Here is a 17,531-nt window from a genome sequence, read left to right on the forward strand (position 1 = left end):
AACACTCACACTCTCACTCAAACACTCACACTCACACTCACACACACAGTTTAGGTGATGAATTGGAAAGGGATGTTCTGTGTCTTGCCATGACATGAAAATCAAGTGACTTGCTGTCTTGCCATGAAATAAAAACAATAAATACTGTGTTCTGGAAAACATACCTACTCCTTCTTTTTCTGCATGTTTTCTTTATTATAATATCAGTCTTTCCCCTCTTCTTGGACTCATTGTATTGTAACCGATTATGAAGAAAATGCCTGAGCAGTGAGCTGCAGTAAATAATCCCTAATTCTCTGCCTGAAAATATTTAGGAATGTTGCCCTGGACTTCAGCTCCAAATTTCCTCCAAAGCACTTTTACCAGAATAACTTAACGTATATTTTGTTTCAGTGCTATTTCTTGGATAAATAACTAGAGCAGTCTGTCTTTCCCACTCACACAGACAATGAGCAAACACCTAGACAGTTTTTAGTTGGCAACAGAGTTGGGAGGTGCTGCTCTGCTGACCCCCGAGCAGACCAGTTGTTCTGTGATTTTCTGCACTATCCGTCCAGAGGATGTGACACAGTCAGGGTTTTCTGAGGCGATCTGGGTCATCACACACTAGGTGGCCGCAATAACCGTAGCTAGTTTCCTTCGCATATGTTCAGATATACAAATTCAGGAGAACCCCAGATGCCTTCTTAATGGAGGGAAGAATATATATTTAAACTTTTTTACCTTTATTTAACTAGGCAAGTCAGTTAAGAACAAACAAATTCTTATTTTCAGTGGGTGGGTTAACTGCCAGTTCAGTGGCAGAACAACAGATTTGTACCTTGTCAGCTCGGGGGTTTGAACTTCAAACCTTCCGGTTACTAGTCCAACGCTCTAGCCACTTGGCTACCCTGCCGCCCCTCAAAGTGGGTACTTCAAGGGAAATTTGTGAGTGCCACTTGCTAGGAAGCAAACTACTCCAACTGAACTACGCCAGATCTGATATTGATAATGATACACTTTTGGGTCCCTGGTATTAGACTGACATCTGGTGGTCACTTTTGGAAACATCATAAAACTGAAAACAGAGCGACTGCCAATACAAAGCAAAATCTTGTTTTGAAAATAACCTATGTGGCATTGATATGAGTCAGAAACGAATTTATTCTAGCTCTGCATGGGACCTGATTGTAATGCCCATGGTCAATTTGGTTTGACATTTGATGATATCCCTATGGGGGACAGAGATCATCAGTAAATTACACAATCTACATTGTCAATACCTGTACATTTCAATGACTTAAAAACCTTAAACCAACTATAAATTGTAGAAATTCATATACAAATATTGAAAGCATTTAATGAGACAACTAAAATATGTGCAACATGAAAATATTGTCCCATTTACATTTATTGTAATTTATTGACGTTCCATAATTACCCCCTCTATCCAATGTCAAACTAACTTTGCCACAGTCGCACACCAGCTGGTTGAAGCTAATTGGCGAAAGAAGTTCAAGACACAAGACCTGGTTAGACTGTTTCAAGTTATCGAGAAGGGTGACTAACTGTGTACTGTTTTGGCAGAGTGAATGAACAAACCAAAGACTGCTTGCCAAGTGCGAACAAACACAAAAGAGACATCCACATTAACCCCCTCCCCAAGGCAACTCTTGCTTCTACACCATGGCTGCTGCATTTTTTAATGACCAAGCCATATCAGGACATTCAGCCAACTTTTAAGTGAAAAGTCAATTGAGACCAAGGGGGCCAGAGTTCTGGTCAAGAAGGTTTCGACTGCTCCTGCAGCCTTGCTTCGGTACTGCAGTTTAACTGACGCCCCGGCCCAGAAAGACAATTTCCATTGATGGCCACATAAAGAAGTCAGATTTGAAAATTCCTAATAAGACACTTTAGTCATCATCTTTGTTGACAAAACTCCCATTGAATTATTCAGATAATTGTTGCCTATGCCAATGTTTTTTCCATCACTTTCAGCCGAAGAAAGTGCCATCAACTGATTGATCTATGAATATCCTTGCATCATAAATAACAACGCATTATTATTTGTAAATCAGTTGGTCACAATTTACCCATGATGCCTCATGGTTTTGATGCTCTCAAACACGACCATTGACATTTTACATGGATCCAATGTCTGCTATGTTTTTGGATTTCGTGATGACATCGTTGCTCACGCTGCTTCCTGTGCTCACTGAGTGCTAGTAGACAGACATAGATGGTCCATGAATCGGCATATGCAAACAAAGGTCGGACATCTTGGACACAGTCTCCAGTTCTTTATGGGCTCATTAGAGCGGATCACTTTTGTCGAGTCGGTGACCAACGCCTTTCAAAGTGTGATGCATTATGGGGATGAAAACCTGTCCAAATTGCACCGACATGAACTTTCCATGTGATCAAAGGCCATGAAATTTCAACTTCAGTCTCCTGCATTTGCTCATCCCCAGCTGCAACTTGCAGCCATGACATTTCAGTCATTTAGCAGACGCTCTTATCCAGTGACTTACAGTAGAGAGAGCGTACGTTTTCATACTGGTCCCCATGAGAATTGAACCCACAACAACCCTGGCATTGCAAGTGCCATGCTCTACCAACTGAGCCATCACCTGCCTTGTGGAAGGCTCTATTGTCAACCAATCATTAGCGTGTTTTTGTTTTACCCACGAGGACGTGAGCAAAGACGGGACTGAAACAAGAACAAACTTTGAGCGCTCATGTTCACAGTGGATATGTACAAATTCATTCGTGATATTTGAGGCTCTCTCTCACCAATTGATAGTACAATGTTCAGACATATACTGTATTTAGGCTACATTGTGTGTGTGTGTGTGTGTGTGTGTGATATGGGAGGTTGGAGACATTACAAAGAAAAACTTTTATAAACAATGGCAACCCTGCCGTGTTACATTGAGCCTTACTGTTGGCAAGCCACGTCAGTGTCTGTCTTTCGCCTGTCACAGAAGCACCCCCCATGACTTCACTCCTCGAATTTCATCTGCAGTCGATTGCTTCTGCCTTACCACTCAAATAAGCCCATTACCTTGGTGATTGAGACATTTTAGAGCCAATTAACCTCACTAGATGGGTCTGCCCTGGGATCTGTCAGCTCATACAAATCCATGGGTATCTGGCTGGACACGGGACTGTAATTCCACTCACACCAATAATCCTCAAGCAAAGGTCAAATCCGGAACAAATCCTCATTCACACACTGCTAAACACACGCTGGTTTGATTGACACTACTCCCCATGCTGGATTATGGCGATGTCATCTACAGGATGGCCCCAAAGTCCGCCCTCCTTTAAACTGGACTTACTTTATCACTCCTGCCATACGCTTTGTCATTAGTGATCCAAACCTGAAAAATATGGGTAGATTGTAGAATCAAAGGACCACTCAAATAGGAGGAAAAACGTAAGTGCTGGTAGGCCGGTAGTAACCACTACAAACTGTCAGGTTAGAACAACAAGGAATTCCAGTTTAAGGGGTTTTAATGGACAGAAAGTATCCACACACACACATACAGGTCTGACCACTATTGAAACTGACAGTTTATGGCTGCATAGCTGCACGAACAATAAATCATCAGAACAGCAAAAGGCCTCATGCAGGCGGACGAGTAGCAGGAGGGAAAACGTAGTGCTCATCTGGATAGGAAAAGCAAGTTTCTGCCCTGTCCATGCTGGGGTCTTGCACTGAATGTCACGGGAATCTAGGCTGCTGATAGGCTAACATAATAATACTTGGCGTGACCTTGACCAATAAGAAGTCAAATAAGTGTAGGACCTTCTGAATGGGGGCTGAGCTGACTGGCAAAAAAAAACACAGGTAGAATGTGCCCGAACACCTAACTGAAGATGGCCGTTTTAACAAAACCCATCACTGTGACATGCTAATCCATTGACTGGCCATCCCTACACGTATGACGTCAAACCCACAGGCTCATATTAATATACAAATCCCATCTCACTACTAAGACTCCCCACCACCAACAGCACCCTGAGATCCAGCAATTACATAAACCTGGCAATCCTCAAGTCACTCTGTATCTTTGGTGAAACTGATTTTCAATTCTCCGCTGCTAGAGACTGGACCTTCCTTATAAAAAAACTAAAACTAAGCTGTTTTGTGTCCATTGGTACTTTTAAAAACAAATTCTAATAGATTGCCTAATGTCAGTTAATGTGACAAAACAACAAAGTAAACTGTAGAGAATCATTGCACCATCTAAAACTCTGTGAAATATATTTTCCATAGCCAAAAATATTGTATTTTCAGCCATTTGAAACTGGTGTACAATATCAAAAGTAAAAGACGCAAAAATTAAACTTAAGCACATCAATCATAGAAATATACGCATAGAACATATATACTGCCTCTTAGACTTGTTTTCAATTTGAATGACAGATTATAACTCACATTTCTATGTGAATTTGGTCGGGTCGCCCAAAAAGTTACACATTGCAGCTTTAACTGATAACTGCATGTTTCCCCCTGCCTCTTAAATACTGCCTATTGCTGAATGTTTTACTGATTGTTTTACTGATTGTGCATTATGTGTATTTTGACTGTTGTTTGTATGATATTGTTTTACTATTTGTGTGTTATATGTGCTGCCCCCATTCCGTTTTTTATTTTTAAAATTTAATTAACTTTTATTTTACTGGGCAAGTCAGTTAAGAACAAATTCTTATTTACAATGACCGGCAATCAAATAGACCACAATTGAGATAATCCATGGGTTGGATTAATATATACAATGTGTACTGTTATTATTATTATTATTATCTCATATCCTGTCATAAATAAAGTAACGTTTGACCTTATCGACATGGACACCCTCATCTGACACGTTTCTACGTAATGCATAAAAACGTCATATCCGGCTAATGGGGTCAGTTTTGTTTCCCCGGATCCGCCATTTCATTTTTTGAAGTTACTTGTGACAACTTACAGGATTTGATCAAAATCGTATTGTTTTACAACTGGGTTGGGTAAGTTGTAATCGACATATTTTAATCGGGTGATCAGACACGTTTTGTACGAGGACCGGCTTTTGGATTTTAACTTGATGGGCATAGGCAAGTTGCGGATGTCGCCTATTTTCCAAATGTATTCTACGCGCTAAAGTTTTTGTATGAGTTGAATGCTGGTTGTGGATAAGGGGATTCAAAGGGAAGGCCCGTGAAGCCTCGGCTTTGGAGTGGGAGTTATGGCCGGAAATTTTGACGCAGAGGATCGTGCAAGTTGGTACTGGGGAAGATTAAGTAGACAGGAGGCAGTTTCACTTTTACAAGGACAGAGACACGGAGTGTTTTTGGTGAGAGACTCCATTACAAGCCCTGGCGACTACGTCCTGTCTGTTTCAGAGAATTCCAAAGTCTCGCATTACATAATCAACAGCATCAGCAACAACCGGCAGTCTGGCTCAGGTAAGAGAGACATGGTTTGGGGCTGCAGAATAAAGGAACCTTCAGGGTAGACGTTCTTGTATGACTTCAATGCAACCAGATGCACTATAACGCATGCAACCCAATAAAGATTCATCCAGCAAGCCATTCCACGTTCATTTGGCTTTATTTGGAAAATAATGTAAGATTAACTTCCTACAAGTGAATCAACCAAACAGTGACATTTTGGTTCAACCAAACGTCAAATATATATAGTCCGCTGCCTTTTTAATGGGCCAGAAATGTGGTAATTCACACGGCAGTTAATAAAGCCTAATACCTTTGACCAGTGAAATTGTTTCGGTTGTTCTTTCCTTTTCTACTCATCCCTCTTTCCCCACCCTCCTCTCCCAGGCCAGGCGCCTCCACGGTTCCGCATAGGGGACCAGGAGTTTGACGCCCTCCACTCCCTGCTGGAGTTCTACAAGATCCACTACCTGGACACCACCACTCTGATAGAGCCCATCAACAAGGCCAAACACTCTCCCTTGGTCAGCGTCAACGCAGGTGCTGGAGGCCCGCCGCAGCGGCAGGAAGACGAGATGGTCCGTGCCCTCTTCGACTTCCCAGGCAACGACGATGAAGATCTGCCTTTCAAAAAGGGCGACATCCTGCGGGTCCTGGAGAAGCCTGAGGAGCAGTGGTGGAACGCCAAGAATTTAGAGGGGCGTGCCGGGATGATCCCTGTGCCCTACGTGGAGAAGTACCGACCGGCCTCTCCCACCTCGGGGGGCCTTGGAACAGGGGGTCCAGGTGGGGTGGGCTCGGTAGACGGCTCCAGTGTTCAGGGCCCTCCTCTGCTAGACCCGAGCCAATACGCCCAGCCCACACCTCTGCCCAACCTGCAGAACGGACCCGTCTTTGCCAGGGCCATCCAGAAGAGGGTGCCCAATGCCTACGACAAGACCGCCCTTGCCTTAGAGGTACCTACCTAGCTGTGCTCTCTCATTCTCTAATTTCCTCTTTCCCTTTATTCATCATCCCTCTCTGATTCTTTGATCCTCCTCATTTTGTCATGGATTTTCCTTTGTCCTCAGCCTTCAGTGCAATGAAGCTAATAATGACTGGTCTTGTACAACATATATTTTCTTTGGCATTATGTCAAGATTGAGGCCAGAGAATCAAAACACTTTTTTTTATGCCTTAAAAAAAACTATGATTTTAGAATGATATTGAATTAATGACATTTCTGAATGGTTGTCTGTACTGTTATATTTGTAATGCCAATATCAGTGTCTAATTGGTCATCCTTGCTACTGGGACTGGTTTCATCTGTTGTAAAGTCATAATCTGGAGAAGACCCTAGGTTCCTTCCCAGTGGGTCATTCCAAGTTACCCCTAGGTTCCTTCCCAGTGGGTCATTCCAAGTTACCCCTAGGTTCCTTCCCAGTGGGTCATTCCAAGTTACCCCTAGGTTCCTTCCCAGTGGGTCATTCCAAGTTGTCTTACTTTTCCGCTCACTGCTGGAAGGAATGAAGGAGTTGGTATGTGGCCTCTGTGACTTGTTGTCTGTGACTTCCTACTCAGCTTCTTAACCAGTTGCATGCCTCTGTGTCCCAGCCGCTAGGCTTGTTAAAGAAGTTAGTTTGGGTCGTGTCCATTAGTCACCAAACACATAATGGACTGAAATGGGGAGGGACTTTCCTGATCTTGTCCTAGAAGCAAAACGTTTTGCCCTAATGAATATGACCCAGTGCATACAGGGTGGTGGTCAGTCAGTCTGAACTCAATGGCCAACTGCTCTAAAGCTCATTAGAGAATGCTGCCAGAGGCTCCCTCCCTCGCTGACTGTCTTAACTAACTGTCCGGAAGGGGAAAGAGGGCTTCCAAAGCGGAGGTCGTTGTGGGAAGGAAATACTTTGTGTAGAGGAATATTTCCTTTCATGAGGACATTATTCTGAGCCAGAGCTGGGCGACAAGCCAGCGGTCTTAGGCTCAGCCCCCCCCCCCTCTCTCCTTCTAACCTGCTTGGAGAGAGGGAAGACTGGAGAGAAGGAACAGTAACATTGAAACAGATACGCAATGTTCACTTTCTGGCCTTTCTGTCTTGATGGAATCAGCTACAGGGTGGAAGTAGTCTGTTTGTCCTCTGTGTTAAGCTACTTACAAGGACGGGAAAGTAATGTCAGAGACTTGTGTGAAAATGTTGGCTAAATGTTATACACTTTTGGGTCCCAGACAGGTTATATTTTCTATCCACCCAAGAATCAGTCAGCACAGCGCTCCAATGATAACAAACAGGATATTTACCCTCTATAAAGGTGTTTGCCAGTGGTATGACTCAGGAGGTATATAGGTTTAATGATTAGCCCCTGCACATACTTCCTGGTCACCTCTTAGTCGATGAGAGAACTTCACTCTATTTAGAAGGATTGTCCAACTGTAATGAAGAGGCCTACAGGGTGAACCAACAAATGAACCTCTGGAATACTGGTTTGTGTTTAGTTGCGCCCACGGTTTGTGTTCTTGCGAGGCCAAATGAACCGCTGCGATACATAGACAAAGTTTCACAAGTGGCTATCAAGCTGCAACTACTGCAACAAGTTCATTACAGGGTGAACACCGTGTTCATTGGGTACCAAACGGACTGAAACTGGGAGCGTCTCCATGGACTTATCCAGTAAGCAACGGCACATTTTTGTGTTGCGTTGAAAAGTGTTTTGAAATGTTTTCCGTAGCGTGCCCTGATGAACATGACCTGGGTCTGTCTGTTTGACGAGTCCTTCTCTTCCTGCAGGTGGGTGACATGGTGAAGGTGACAAAGATCAATGTGAACGGCCAGTGGGAGGGCGAGTGCAAGGGCAAACGAGGCCACTTCCCCTTCACACATGTTAAGCTGCTGGACCATAATAACCCGGAGGACGACGTGAGCTGAGAGTGGACACTGGGCTCCTTGGGCTCCTCCCATCCCTCACCCTGCCCTTACACACACACAGACACTCACTCCCTCACATGCCACCATCGGCCCTGTGCCAATCAGCAGCCTCCACACTCAAGACACACACACCACTTCCTCTTCCTCAGTTGGCCGTTAGATCATCATTACGCTGTGTCTTCGTCTCACACACCACCATTATTTATACCACTTCAGCACCATGGCCAGCTCTATCAAAACACACACACATTCCCCTTCTAAAGAAGAAAGACTCAGGCCTTGTCTGATGGGATGAGGACAGCGGCTGTGTAATACAAAGAGGAAGATGGGGAGTGTGTGGTCGAAATGCGCTCTCGGGCTGGAATCGTACACACAGAGATCCATGGAGAAACACTTTTCTCTGGCTGTCGAAGAGGGCCGTTAGAATGACACTACACTGTACACAAAACTATCATCCTCACTACAAATCCACGACCAAGTAACTAGTAGTCTTTTTGTAAGGGGAAAAAAAGAACATATCGTTATGAAATTGAGAACCATTACATGCTAAAATCATGTATTTTTTGTTGTTGTTTTTTTGGCGTTTTTCAAGAGAAGTAAGATTGCCAGTCCACCACTATTGCGGAGATCTCGTCAAATGTGTCGGCTATGTTGTGAGCTTGCGGTATTGTCAGGCGCTGACCCTCTCTGTCTTGCTTGTCTGTGCTCTTTGACAAGCCTTTGTCTGCTCCACTCCTACTCTGAATCACTGAGATGTCGTTCTTTCCCACCCACGGCTGTTAACTTGTTCTAAATATTGGAGATGCCTTTTGTATGATCTGCCAGGGTCATGGCAACGTTCTGCCATATCATATAATACCATAGCCAAGGATAGACAGTTAAAATGACATTTTTTTTGTATGACATAAGCTCAATGGTAACATGAATTGTCTTTCTCCTTGGAAGCTTTTAGATTCTATACTGATTATGGTAGTACTTGTTCTCCTGTACACGTTGGTTACAAGGTCAAGGCACTGCATTGACACTGAGTTCTCACTTTTCCGTTCTAGATTCCTGTCATCCACTATATTTTGTGAATTGATGTCTGTCTGTATTCATTAGTGTAATAGAGTGAGAAAAACACACTTTAATTTGCATGCATCCACAAACCACCAAACTAAATCCACAAACCACCACACTATTACTTAGACTGTCAACTTTGAATAGGTGTCCTCTGTTGATAAGAGATCACAGTTAAGACCACCTGTTGACACATGACGATGGTCTTTCCATTCCTATCATGTAGGATACTGGCTAAGTTTGCTCCCTGGCACTGCATCATACAGACCATTCTTACGCTTTGCGCCCCACTGAATGTGCCCCTGAAATTCACTTGGATAATGTCACCTCCTAGAGTGGTTTCCCATAGATTAAGGCAGAGGTGACTTGAGAAATGGGTTGCCTCGTCTTCAGTAGAACTGGCCACTAGGGTGCACTGCAACAGCATTAGGCAAAGAGGTGCTGGGTGAACCGAAGTGCTTGTCTGCCTCCGAGCTTTAGCCCATGTTGATCAATACAGTTGTCTGTGTTGAGGATGCTGGAGGTGAAATATTTTCAGAATGCACTTGAGTCAATCATTTTTACAATTACTTGCCAGTTCAGGCCCCTCCCTTTCCAATTGCTTTTCTTGCCTTTTCTGCTGTGTTCATTGTCTGTGGCAGAACTTGTGCTGGCTTTTTAAATTTTTTATATATATAATCTAAGGTAATTTAGCCCAAAATTTATGATGCAGCTGTGAAAAATCCAAAGGCATGCATTGTCAGGGTGTGAAGACTTGAGTATGGTTATAAGAGTTAAACTCCAATTATGTAGTACCTCATCCAAAATACACCGTCTGCTGTCCTCCGATGTAGGTTCTGGGTATTAGATGCTGCAAAATCCAGAGGAATAGAATCTATAACCTTTTGACAATTGGATTGTCCTGAAACCACAGGGGTTTTTCCATTGTCCTCAAACTTGTACCATTTCTCCGTATAATTGTAGCTTTCGGACCGACTGACAAACTGTTTTATAGCCAATTTATGCCACAATCTATGTTTAAGGTCACGGTTGGGTAGATTACTTTCTAAATGTAATCAGTTACTAGTTACCTGTTCAATATTGTAATCAGTAATAACTTTTGGATTACCCAAACTCAGTAACAATCTGATTACTTTCCCCTTCATAAGCATTAAAAGAAGATGAAAAGGAACCATCAAACACATTTGGGGTGTCATAGTGGTCAGACCCGGTCAGGTATAACAAATCTAAACTTGCACCTTTTTTCAATGCGAAATTGAGAAAACGGAAAGGTGGCAATGTATTTTTCAATGTATTTTTCCCACAAACATCCTTTCTGAATTTACAAGTAATCAACTAGTTTTTCTAAAGTAACTAATCTGGTTACAATATTTTAGCTGGTAATGTAACTGATTACAGTTAGTTTCTTTAATCAGTTACTCCAGTATTAACATCTGCTAAATCATGTCTGCCTTTTCATTCATTCTCTCAATGCATGCCCGTTTATGTAATCTGCTCTTATTTTTATGATTTTGTTTTGTCAATCAGGCCTATAAATATTTTAAAGTATTGTATTTTTGTAACCCTGTGGAAGTCATTACCTTTCATAATGGGGCTTGGTTGGCAACCGCAAATGGAAATTGTGATGATATCAAAATGTGCCATTGTATTATAACACTATATTCTTTCAAGACAATTGAAATTGCCATTTATTTTCTGTAGCATGTAATGTGTTAAGATATACATAGTAAATAAAGTCAAAGGATTGGCAAATGAAAATACTGTACCCTATCAGTCTTGTGGATTGTCATAAATGTGAGATCAAACTGCAATGCCTTTTCATAATTTGTCTCACTTGTCATATGTAACCGACGTGAAATGGCTAGCTAGTTAGCGGTGGTGTGCGCTAATAGCGTTAGCACGCTAATAATCTTGCTCTGCAAGGGCCGCGGCTTTTGGCGCGATGGGTAACGATGCTTTGTGGGTGTCAGTTGTTGATGTGTGTAGAGGGTCAATGGTTCGAGCCCGGGTAGGGGCGAGGGGACGGACTGAAGTTATACTGTTACACATACATAACATAGACCTACAAAAAGCCAGTTGGCCTACTTGGGTGTTTATTTTTATTTAAATATCCAGACAGCTGATTATTATTGCAGGCCTGTCTACCAAAACTTGGTCCCAGATATCACAGCCAGCCTGTTTCATGTGTTCTGGTTAAGAAGAAAGAATGAGAAAGCCTTATCATGCTTTAAAAATAATAATAACGTGATCATGCTCATCATGATAATGGTACTGTGGGTGGAAATGTAAATGTATGGAGTCACTGGTTGCCAAAGCGGTGTAAAAATGGGAGGGGTTTTTCTGAGCAAGGGGTGATCCTCAATGGAGGTAATGCGTGTGTGGTGTGAAAGGTTCCCGGATGTAGATTTTCGCCATTTTTTTTTACTCCAGTACAACCGGTGGGGTGGAAACGCCACTGATCTATCCGTTGATTTTCCAGGAACCGCCGACAGATTGACCTAGTAGCAGCTACTGTCGAGCCTTAATAGCAATTTGTCAGTTAAACTAGACTATTCGACACTCGGAACAAAATGGGCGATCGGGATGAGTTAGTATATCAGGCAAAACTCGCCGAACAGGCTGAGAGATATGACGGTAAGAGACAATTGTATTATTCGATGGAGGGACATGTTCGTTCCTGGGTTTTTTTTTTCACCAGTTAGCTAACGTTAGCTAGCTAGTAGCTACCAACATAGCTACCACTTGCACTCACTCATCCTCCCTCTTGCGGGGGGGCCTCGACGGTGAAGTCAGTGCGCTAACGTGAGCTATCGCATTAGCTTAACTAGCTAGCTGTGTAGCTAACGTTAATTAGCCAATACGATAGCCACTTAACCAGATTTGTTTAAATATATGATTCATTTAAAGAGAATACAAAATGGCGGATTATTGATGGTGCTAACGTTGCTAACGTTAGCAAGCAAGTGGGGTGGTAGTTAGTTAACGCGTTAGCCAACTAACGTTTATATGTGCTAGCTACGTGGGGATTACTTTTCCCAAACAATGATGTCAGCCAATGTAAACATACACTACAGTACTAGATAGCAATCGAAATATGTAAACCTGTTGGCCTGCCAAATACCCTACCCTAGTTTACTAAACTTCTCGTGGTCCAACGTTAGCCATAGCCTGCTATCTGGGTGTGACGTATCGAAGACTGACCTGAAACAAAACCTACCCCAATGATAAGCAATTTCTGACGTAGGTAGCTACGTTAGCAAGCTAGCTAACGTGCCTGTCAATTGGCATGAAGCAGAAGCTGTTTTTAGATGTGTTATTACAGGGCATGGTCATGTCTATCTGGCTGGCTGGCCACATGCAGCTTTGATTTGCCCCGAAGTAAAAACCAGTTTAGCTGCTTTACTTCACCCTCAAATTAAATGCGATTATTCACAGACATGCTGCTCTCATTCTTGACACTGATGTAACTATCTGTTTCTGAAAGGTATGGTTATGTACTTTGTCACTGGGTATACATTGGTTGGGTATAGATGTAGTCTTGTAGAATGAATGCCTCGGCATGGCTGAATTAAGCATAAATGTTGCAGCAGACACTACCTTCCAAGATCTTATGATCAAGAACCTGTATTTATTTGGCACATCAGAGTAGGCATACTGACCTAGAATCATGTCTCACCTGTCCTTATTCACATGTATCATAGATCTACTCTGAGACTCTGTGAATACAGGCCCAGAAACTGAGACTCTTGTAAATAAGACTTTGTATGATTGGGATTGTATTGTTGGGTTGAGAAATTCAAATCATAAGAAAAGGGAAGAAAAAAATCTCTGAAGTCATCGAACTTTGTCCCGTGGTTTTATTTTGTTTATGATCTTTCAGCCCCAATTACTTACGACTTCCTCTCTACTCCCCACAGAAATGGTGGAGTCCATGAAAAGAGTGGCCGGGTTGGATGTGGAACTAACAGTCGAGGAGCGAAACCTACTATCAGTGGCCTACAAAAATGTCATTGGGGCGAGGAGAGCATCATGGAGGATAATCAGCAGTATTGAACAAAGGGAAGAAAACAAGGGTGGAGAAGACAAATTGAAAATGATCCGGGAATACAGGCAAACAGTGAGTAAGCCCAGAAGTCTGAGTCACTGAGTGCATTCGTGTAGAACTGGTGCGAGAGAGATCTGACACGATGGGAGAAGCATTTGACCTGCAGCACTCTTAAATCAATATGGTAGTGTTTCTACTGGAGAAAATTGTGAATGATAAAAAATAATTTAGGCTAATTCACCTGAATGATACCATTTGTGTATTGTTGAGTGTTGCTTGTTGTGCCTAACATTGTGCCAGTGGCTGGTTATTCATTGAGTCATTTTCTCCTGCAGGTTGAGAACGAGCTGAAGTCAATCTGTAATGACATTTTGGATGTGCTGGACAAGCACCTTATTCCAGCTGCCAACACGGGAGAGTCCAAGGTCTTCTACTACAAAATGTACGAACGAGCCTCTTCACTTGTTTGGGAATAGATGCTTGGTAGATGGTTCTTGGTGTTTTATTCCACAACTATTTGTATTTATTTTATTTAACCCTTATTTTACCCAGTAAGTTGACTGAGAACACATTGTCATTTACAGCAATGACCTAGGGAATAGTTACAGGGGAGAGGGGGGGGGGGTGAATGAGCCAATTGTAAACCGGGGCATGATTAGGTGGCCTCTATGGTATGAAGGTCAGATTAAGAATTTAGCCAGGACACCGGGGTTAACACCCCTACTCTTAAGTGCCATGGGGTCTTTAGTGACCACAGAGTCAGGACCCCCGGTAACGTCCCATCCGAAAAACTCTTAATGGCTCTAGAATAAAGCATAGAGCAGGGATTGTGCTTCCTCCTGCTAAATCAGGAATTCCGGCTTGTCTGACATTTATCCTCCATCCATTTGTTGCTCATCTTTTACACCACAGTGGCCCACTGATACTTCTCCGTCTTGCTCTTCCCTCAGGAAAGGCGATTACCACAGGTATCTGGCTGAGTTTGCCACCGGGAACGACAGGAAGGAGGCTGCCGAGAACAGTTTGGTCGCCTACAAAGCTGCGAGCGACATCGCCATGATTGAACTGCCACCTACACACCCCATTCGTCTAGGCCTTGCTCTTAACTTCTCCGTATTTTACTATGAAATCCTCAACTCGCCCGACCGCGCCTGCAGGCAAGTACCTCACGCGGCTCTCCCTTGATAGGCTTCTAACTTAAAATATCTCATTTTTTAAACGTGGATTCAATACGGTGACCTATTCTCTTGATACAAGTGTGACATAATACTCGTGTTTGGACTGCAGGTTGGCGAAGGCTGCGTTCGATGACGCCATCGCAGAGCTGGACACGCTGAGCGAAGAAAGCTACAAGGACTCCACACTAATCATGCAGTTGTTACGCGACAACCTGACACTATGGACTTCAGACATGCAGGGAGATGGTAAGCGTGAGTGAGAGGCCCCCTCACTCAGACTTTTTAGAATGCACGGAGGAAGTTGGTCATATTACGAAGGGGGGAAATGGCTTTTGGGGGAGCATGCTCAATTCCTCCAGTCTGAGGTATGCTTACAATATTACAGCACTTAGCCGTTGCCATTTAAAAAAAACAACTAGTCCATTACAATATGTTTGTAAACGGATGCTATCCTACCACAAGAGTGTAGCCCTCAATCTTGAGTTGTGTGCTGTTGGTTATTCGGCTCTTTTCGGAGCTGCTGACGTGGATCATTACGCTAACGTCTCCGTTCTCCGTCCGTCTCTAACCCAACCTTGTGCCTCTCACCTTGCAGTTCCTTCCGCATTGCTTAGTGGTCCCCCCCTCTAGAGTTGAAGCTTCTTCAACCTTCATCATAATGTCGGACTCATCTCTCATCTCTCTCCTTCCGTTTGTGTAGAATCCTAACGGAACAAAACAGCAGTTTATTTCCCATAATCTGTACTTTGTAAGTGTTTTCTGCATCTGGTTTGACTCGTTTGTGTTCTGTCCCCCTTCACTACTAACTCACAGCAACGCCACTCACCCATCATCAGTTTGTGTCATGGGGAAAGTTGTATGTTCACACACTGTGTGTCTTATGAATTTTCCTTCTACGCGGTGATTTAAAAATAATCACTGGTGTATCAGTAATGCATTTATTTGGAGCAATTGTCTTTTTCACGTGCTGATTTCCACGTGTCTCGGACAGCTGACAGATTATTGGGTTCTGTAGGACAGCTCTGTGGGTACAAGGTGACGATCTTTCTCCGTGGGGCTGCAAGGTGTCTCACCAAGTTAGCACATTGGTTTGTGTGTAGAGTCTGACGCTCTGTCGTCGCCTGCCTGATCTTTTGATGGATGGTGCCTGATCTCCGTAGCTATCGTGTGAGCCGTGTATCGTGGAGACTGGAGGACTAACAGCATGGCACCAGTTGTTGAGCGGCTGTATGGGATATCCCGTCTGTCTTTGACTGGGTGACATTTATCTACATCCAGTCCTGTAATCGCTGTGTCATTCTGTCTGCCTGGCGTCCTGTAGCATGACACAAATAGACAGTTGTCTCACTAGGAACGGAACGCCAGTACAATATAGTGGCTAATGTTGGGAATATAGTACTTGGGTATAGAGTCTTGGGCAGATTTATCAGGAGGGATTTAAATATTGTATGTTACTGCATTAGCTAGATGGCTAAGGAGAAATTCACAAATCAAACTTGCTTCTCAATTATAAACGGAAGCAATCTATTAGGTTGTCGTCAAGCATTGCCCGAACATGACTTTTCATTCGAAAGCTTTTTAGTTACTCTGTTTTATTTGAAGCACCACACGAGTGTGTTTTGATATGCTCTATGAGGTCGTAGTTAGTGGTTGAAGTTTCACTGCACGTGCTAAGATGTGACGTGGCACACTGACTTAAACCACCACTGGGCTCATTTCGGCTTGTCCACCTGCAACTTTGGAGACTAGGTTAAAACTGTCACAGGAGTAATGCCATACTTCCACAGCATCTCTGTTTGGACACTGATTTTGATCACCTAGACTGAGGGTTGACTCTTGTAAATAACGTGAAAGCCCAGCCCTCACCGTCCGTTTTCTCTTGTTTTCAAGCAGGTGAAGAACAACAGAACAAAGAGGCACTGCAAGATGTGGAGGACGAGCCCCAGTAAGACCTCACAGCCAACTTGAGACCCCCCCCGCCTCCACACACTCCCCTCCCCCATAATGAAAAAAAAAAAACCCAGTCCCAACAGGAGCCACCACGCCCAAGTGACAGCGGCTCTCTGCAGCTCTGACCCCCAGGGTCTTAGAGATAATCAGTTCTCTTCGTTAACATTTTTTTTGTTGCCCTTTTTAATTCAATTTAAATATAAATACCACTTAATTGAGACGACATACAATTTTGGAAAGACGGAGTCCCTGGATAATTTTATTTTTCTTGGTACAAGCATTTCTGATTTATCTTCATTATTGTATTGTTTTTGTTTTTGCTCTTTCCTCAATATTTTATCAGTTGCTGGATGTATTTTGAGAATTTTTTTCTTAATGTAATTACAGAAATGAACTTTTATTACTGATATGTCTATTAGTTGTGGGAGCTGTAATATTTCTGTGTTAGTGAAAGAGATGCAAATCATTAAACCTTCGAAGGGCAAGTCTAAACAAAGTGCTCTTCTTAACTTTTAGTTTTTCAGAGGAAGTCGGCAAAATTCTTGATATCCATGTGGAGCAAAAAATGCTTAACTTTTACACCATAGTGATTCTATTGTGACGTTTTGGATTGTACTTTGTGCTAAAATACTGTATTGTGCGTACTTGCTGATTTCAGATGGTGGCTGGTAGCGGTTTTAAAATCCAAGGGAGCATTGTGGCGTTTAGTGAGGAAACGCCTCTCGATTGGCTTCTGTTGCAAAATGACAGGGTTCTAAGTAGATGATTTCAAGCCTGCATGATGAGTTAATGAATAGTTTTTCTGCCTCTCTCCTTTACATTGTTCATGTTTTTCTTTTTGCTGCATTATGTGTAACTTAAAGCTAATTTGTACTACTGGATATCTGACTGGAGCCACAGATAGAGCACCTGTATTGTTCTTACTGAAACACAGCATGGAATTAACATTAAACAATCTAAATTAAACATA

At 42.9% G+C, this 17,531-nt stretch overlaps 2 protein-coding genes across 5 annotated transcripts; both read left to right on the plus strand.

The window, feature by feature from the left end:
* The first annotated feature begins 4,898 nt into the window (after positions 1–4,898).
* LOC112265169 (adapter molecule crk) lies at positions 4,899–11,161 on the plus strand. The gene is made up of 3 exons (XM_024442254.2): positions 4,899–5,436; positions 5,809–6,377; positions 8,192–11,161. Exons 1-3 carry the CDS (start codon positions 5,217–5,219, stop codon positions 8,327–8,329), a joined length of 927 nt encoding a protein of 308 aa, XP_024298022.1. The 5' UTR covers positions 4,899–5,216; the 3' UTR covers positions 8,330–11,161.
* Positions 11,162–11,803: 642 nt separating this feature from the next.
* On the plus strand, positions 11,804–17,531 carry LOC112265170 (14-3-3 protein epsilon). Of its 4 annotated transcripts, none has more exons than XM_042295946.1 (7): positions 11,805–12,022; positions 13,306–13,505; positions 13,769–13,875; positions 14,384–14,590; positions 14,721–14,857; positions 15,312–15,359; positions 16,502–17,531. In XM_042295946.1, the coding sequence occupies exons 1-6, from the start codon at positions 11,959–11,961 to the stop codon at positions 15,317–15,319; spliced, it is 723 nt and encodes a 240-aa protein (XP_042151880.1). In that variant the 5' UTR covers positions 11,805–11,958; the 3' UTR covers positions 15,320–15,359; positions 16,502–17,531. The 4 variants fall into 4 exon arrangements, with proteins under 4 accessions (XP_024298024.1, XP_042151880.1, XP_042151881.1 ...); XM_042295947.1 differs by having other exon boundaries at positions 16,505–17,531; XM_024442256.2 differs by lacking the exon at positions 15,312–15,359 and having other exon boundaries at positions 11,804–12,022; positions 16,505–17,531.

Source organism: Oncorhynchus tshawytscha, linkage group LG13 (assembly GCF_018296145.1).
Source record: "Oncorhynchus tshawytscha isolate Ot180627B linkage group LG13, Otsh_v2.0, whole genome shotgun sequence".
Lineage (NCBI taxonomy): Eukaryota > Metazoa > Chordata > Actinopteri > Salmoniformes > Salmonidae > Oncorhynchus > Oncorhynchus tshawytscha.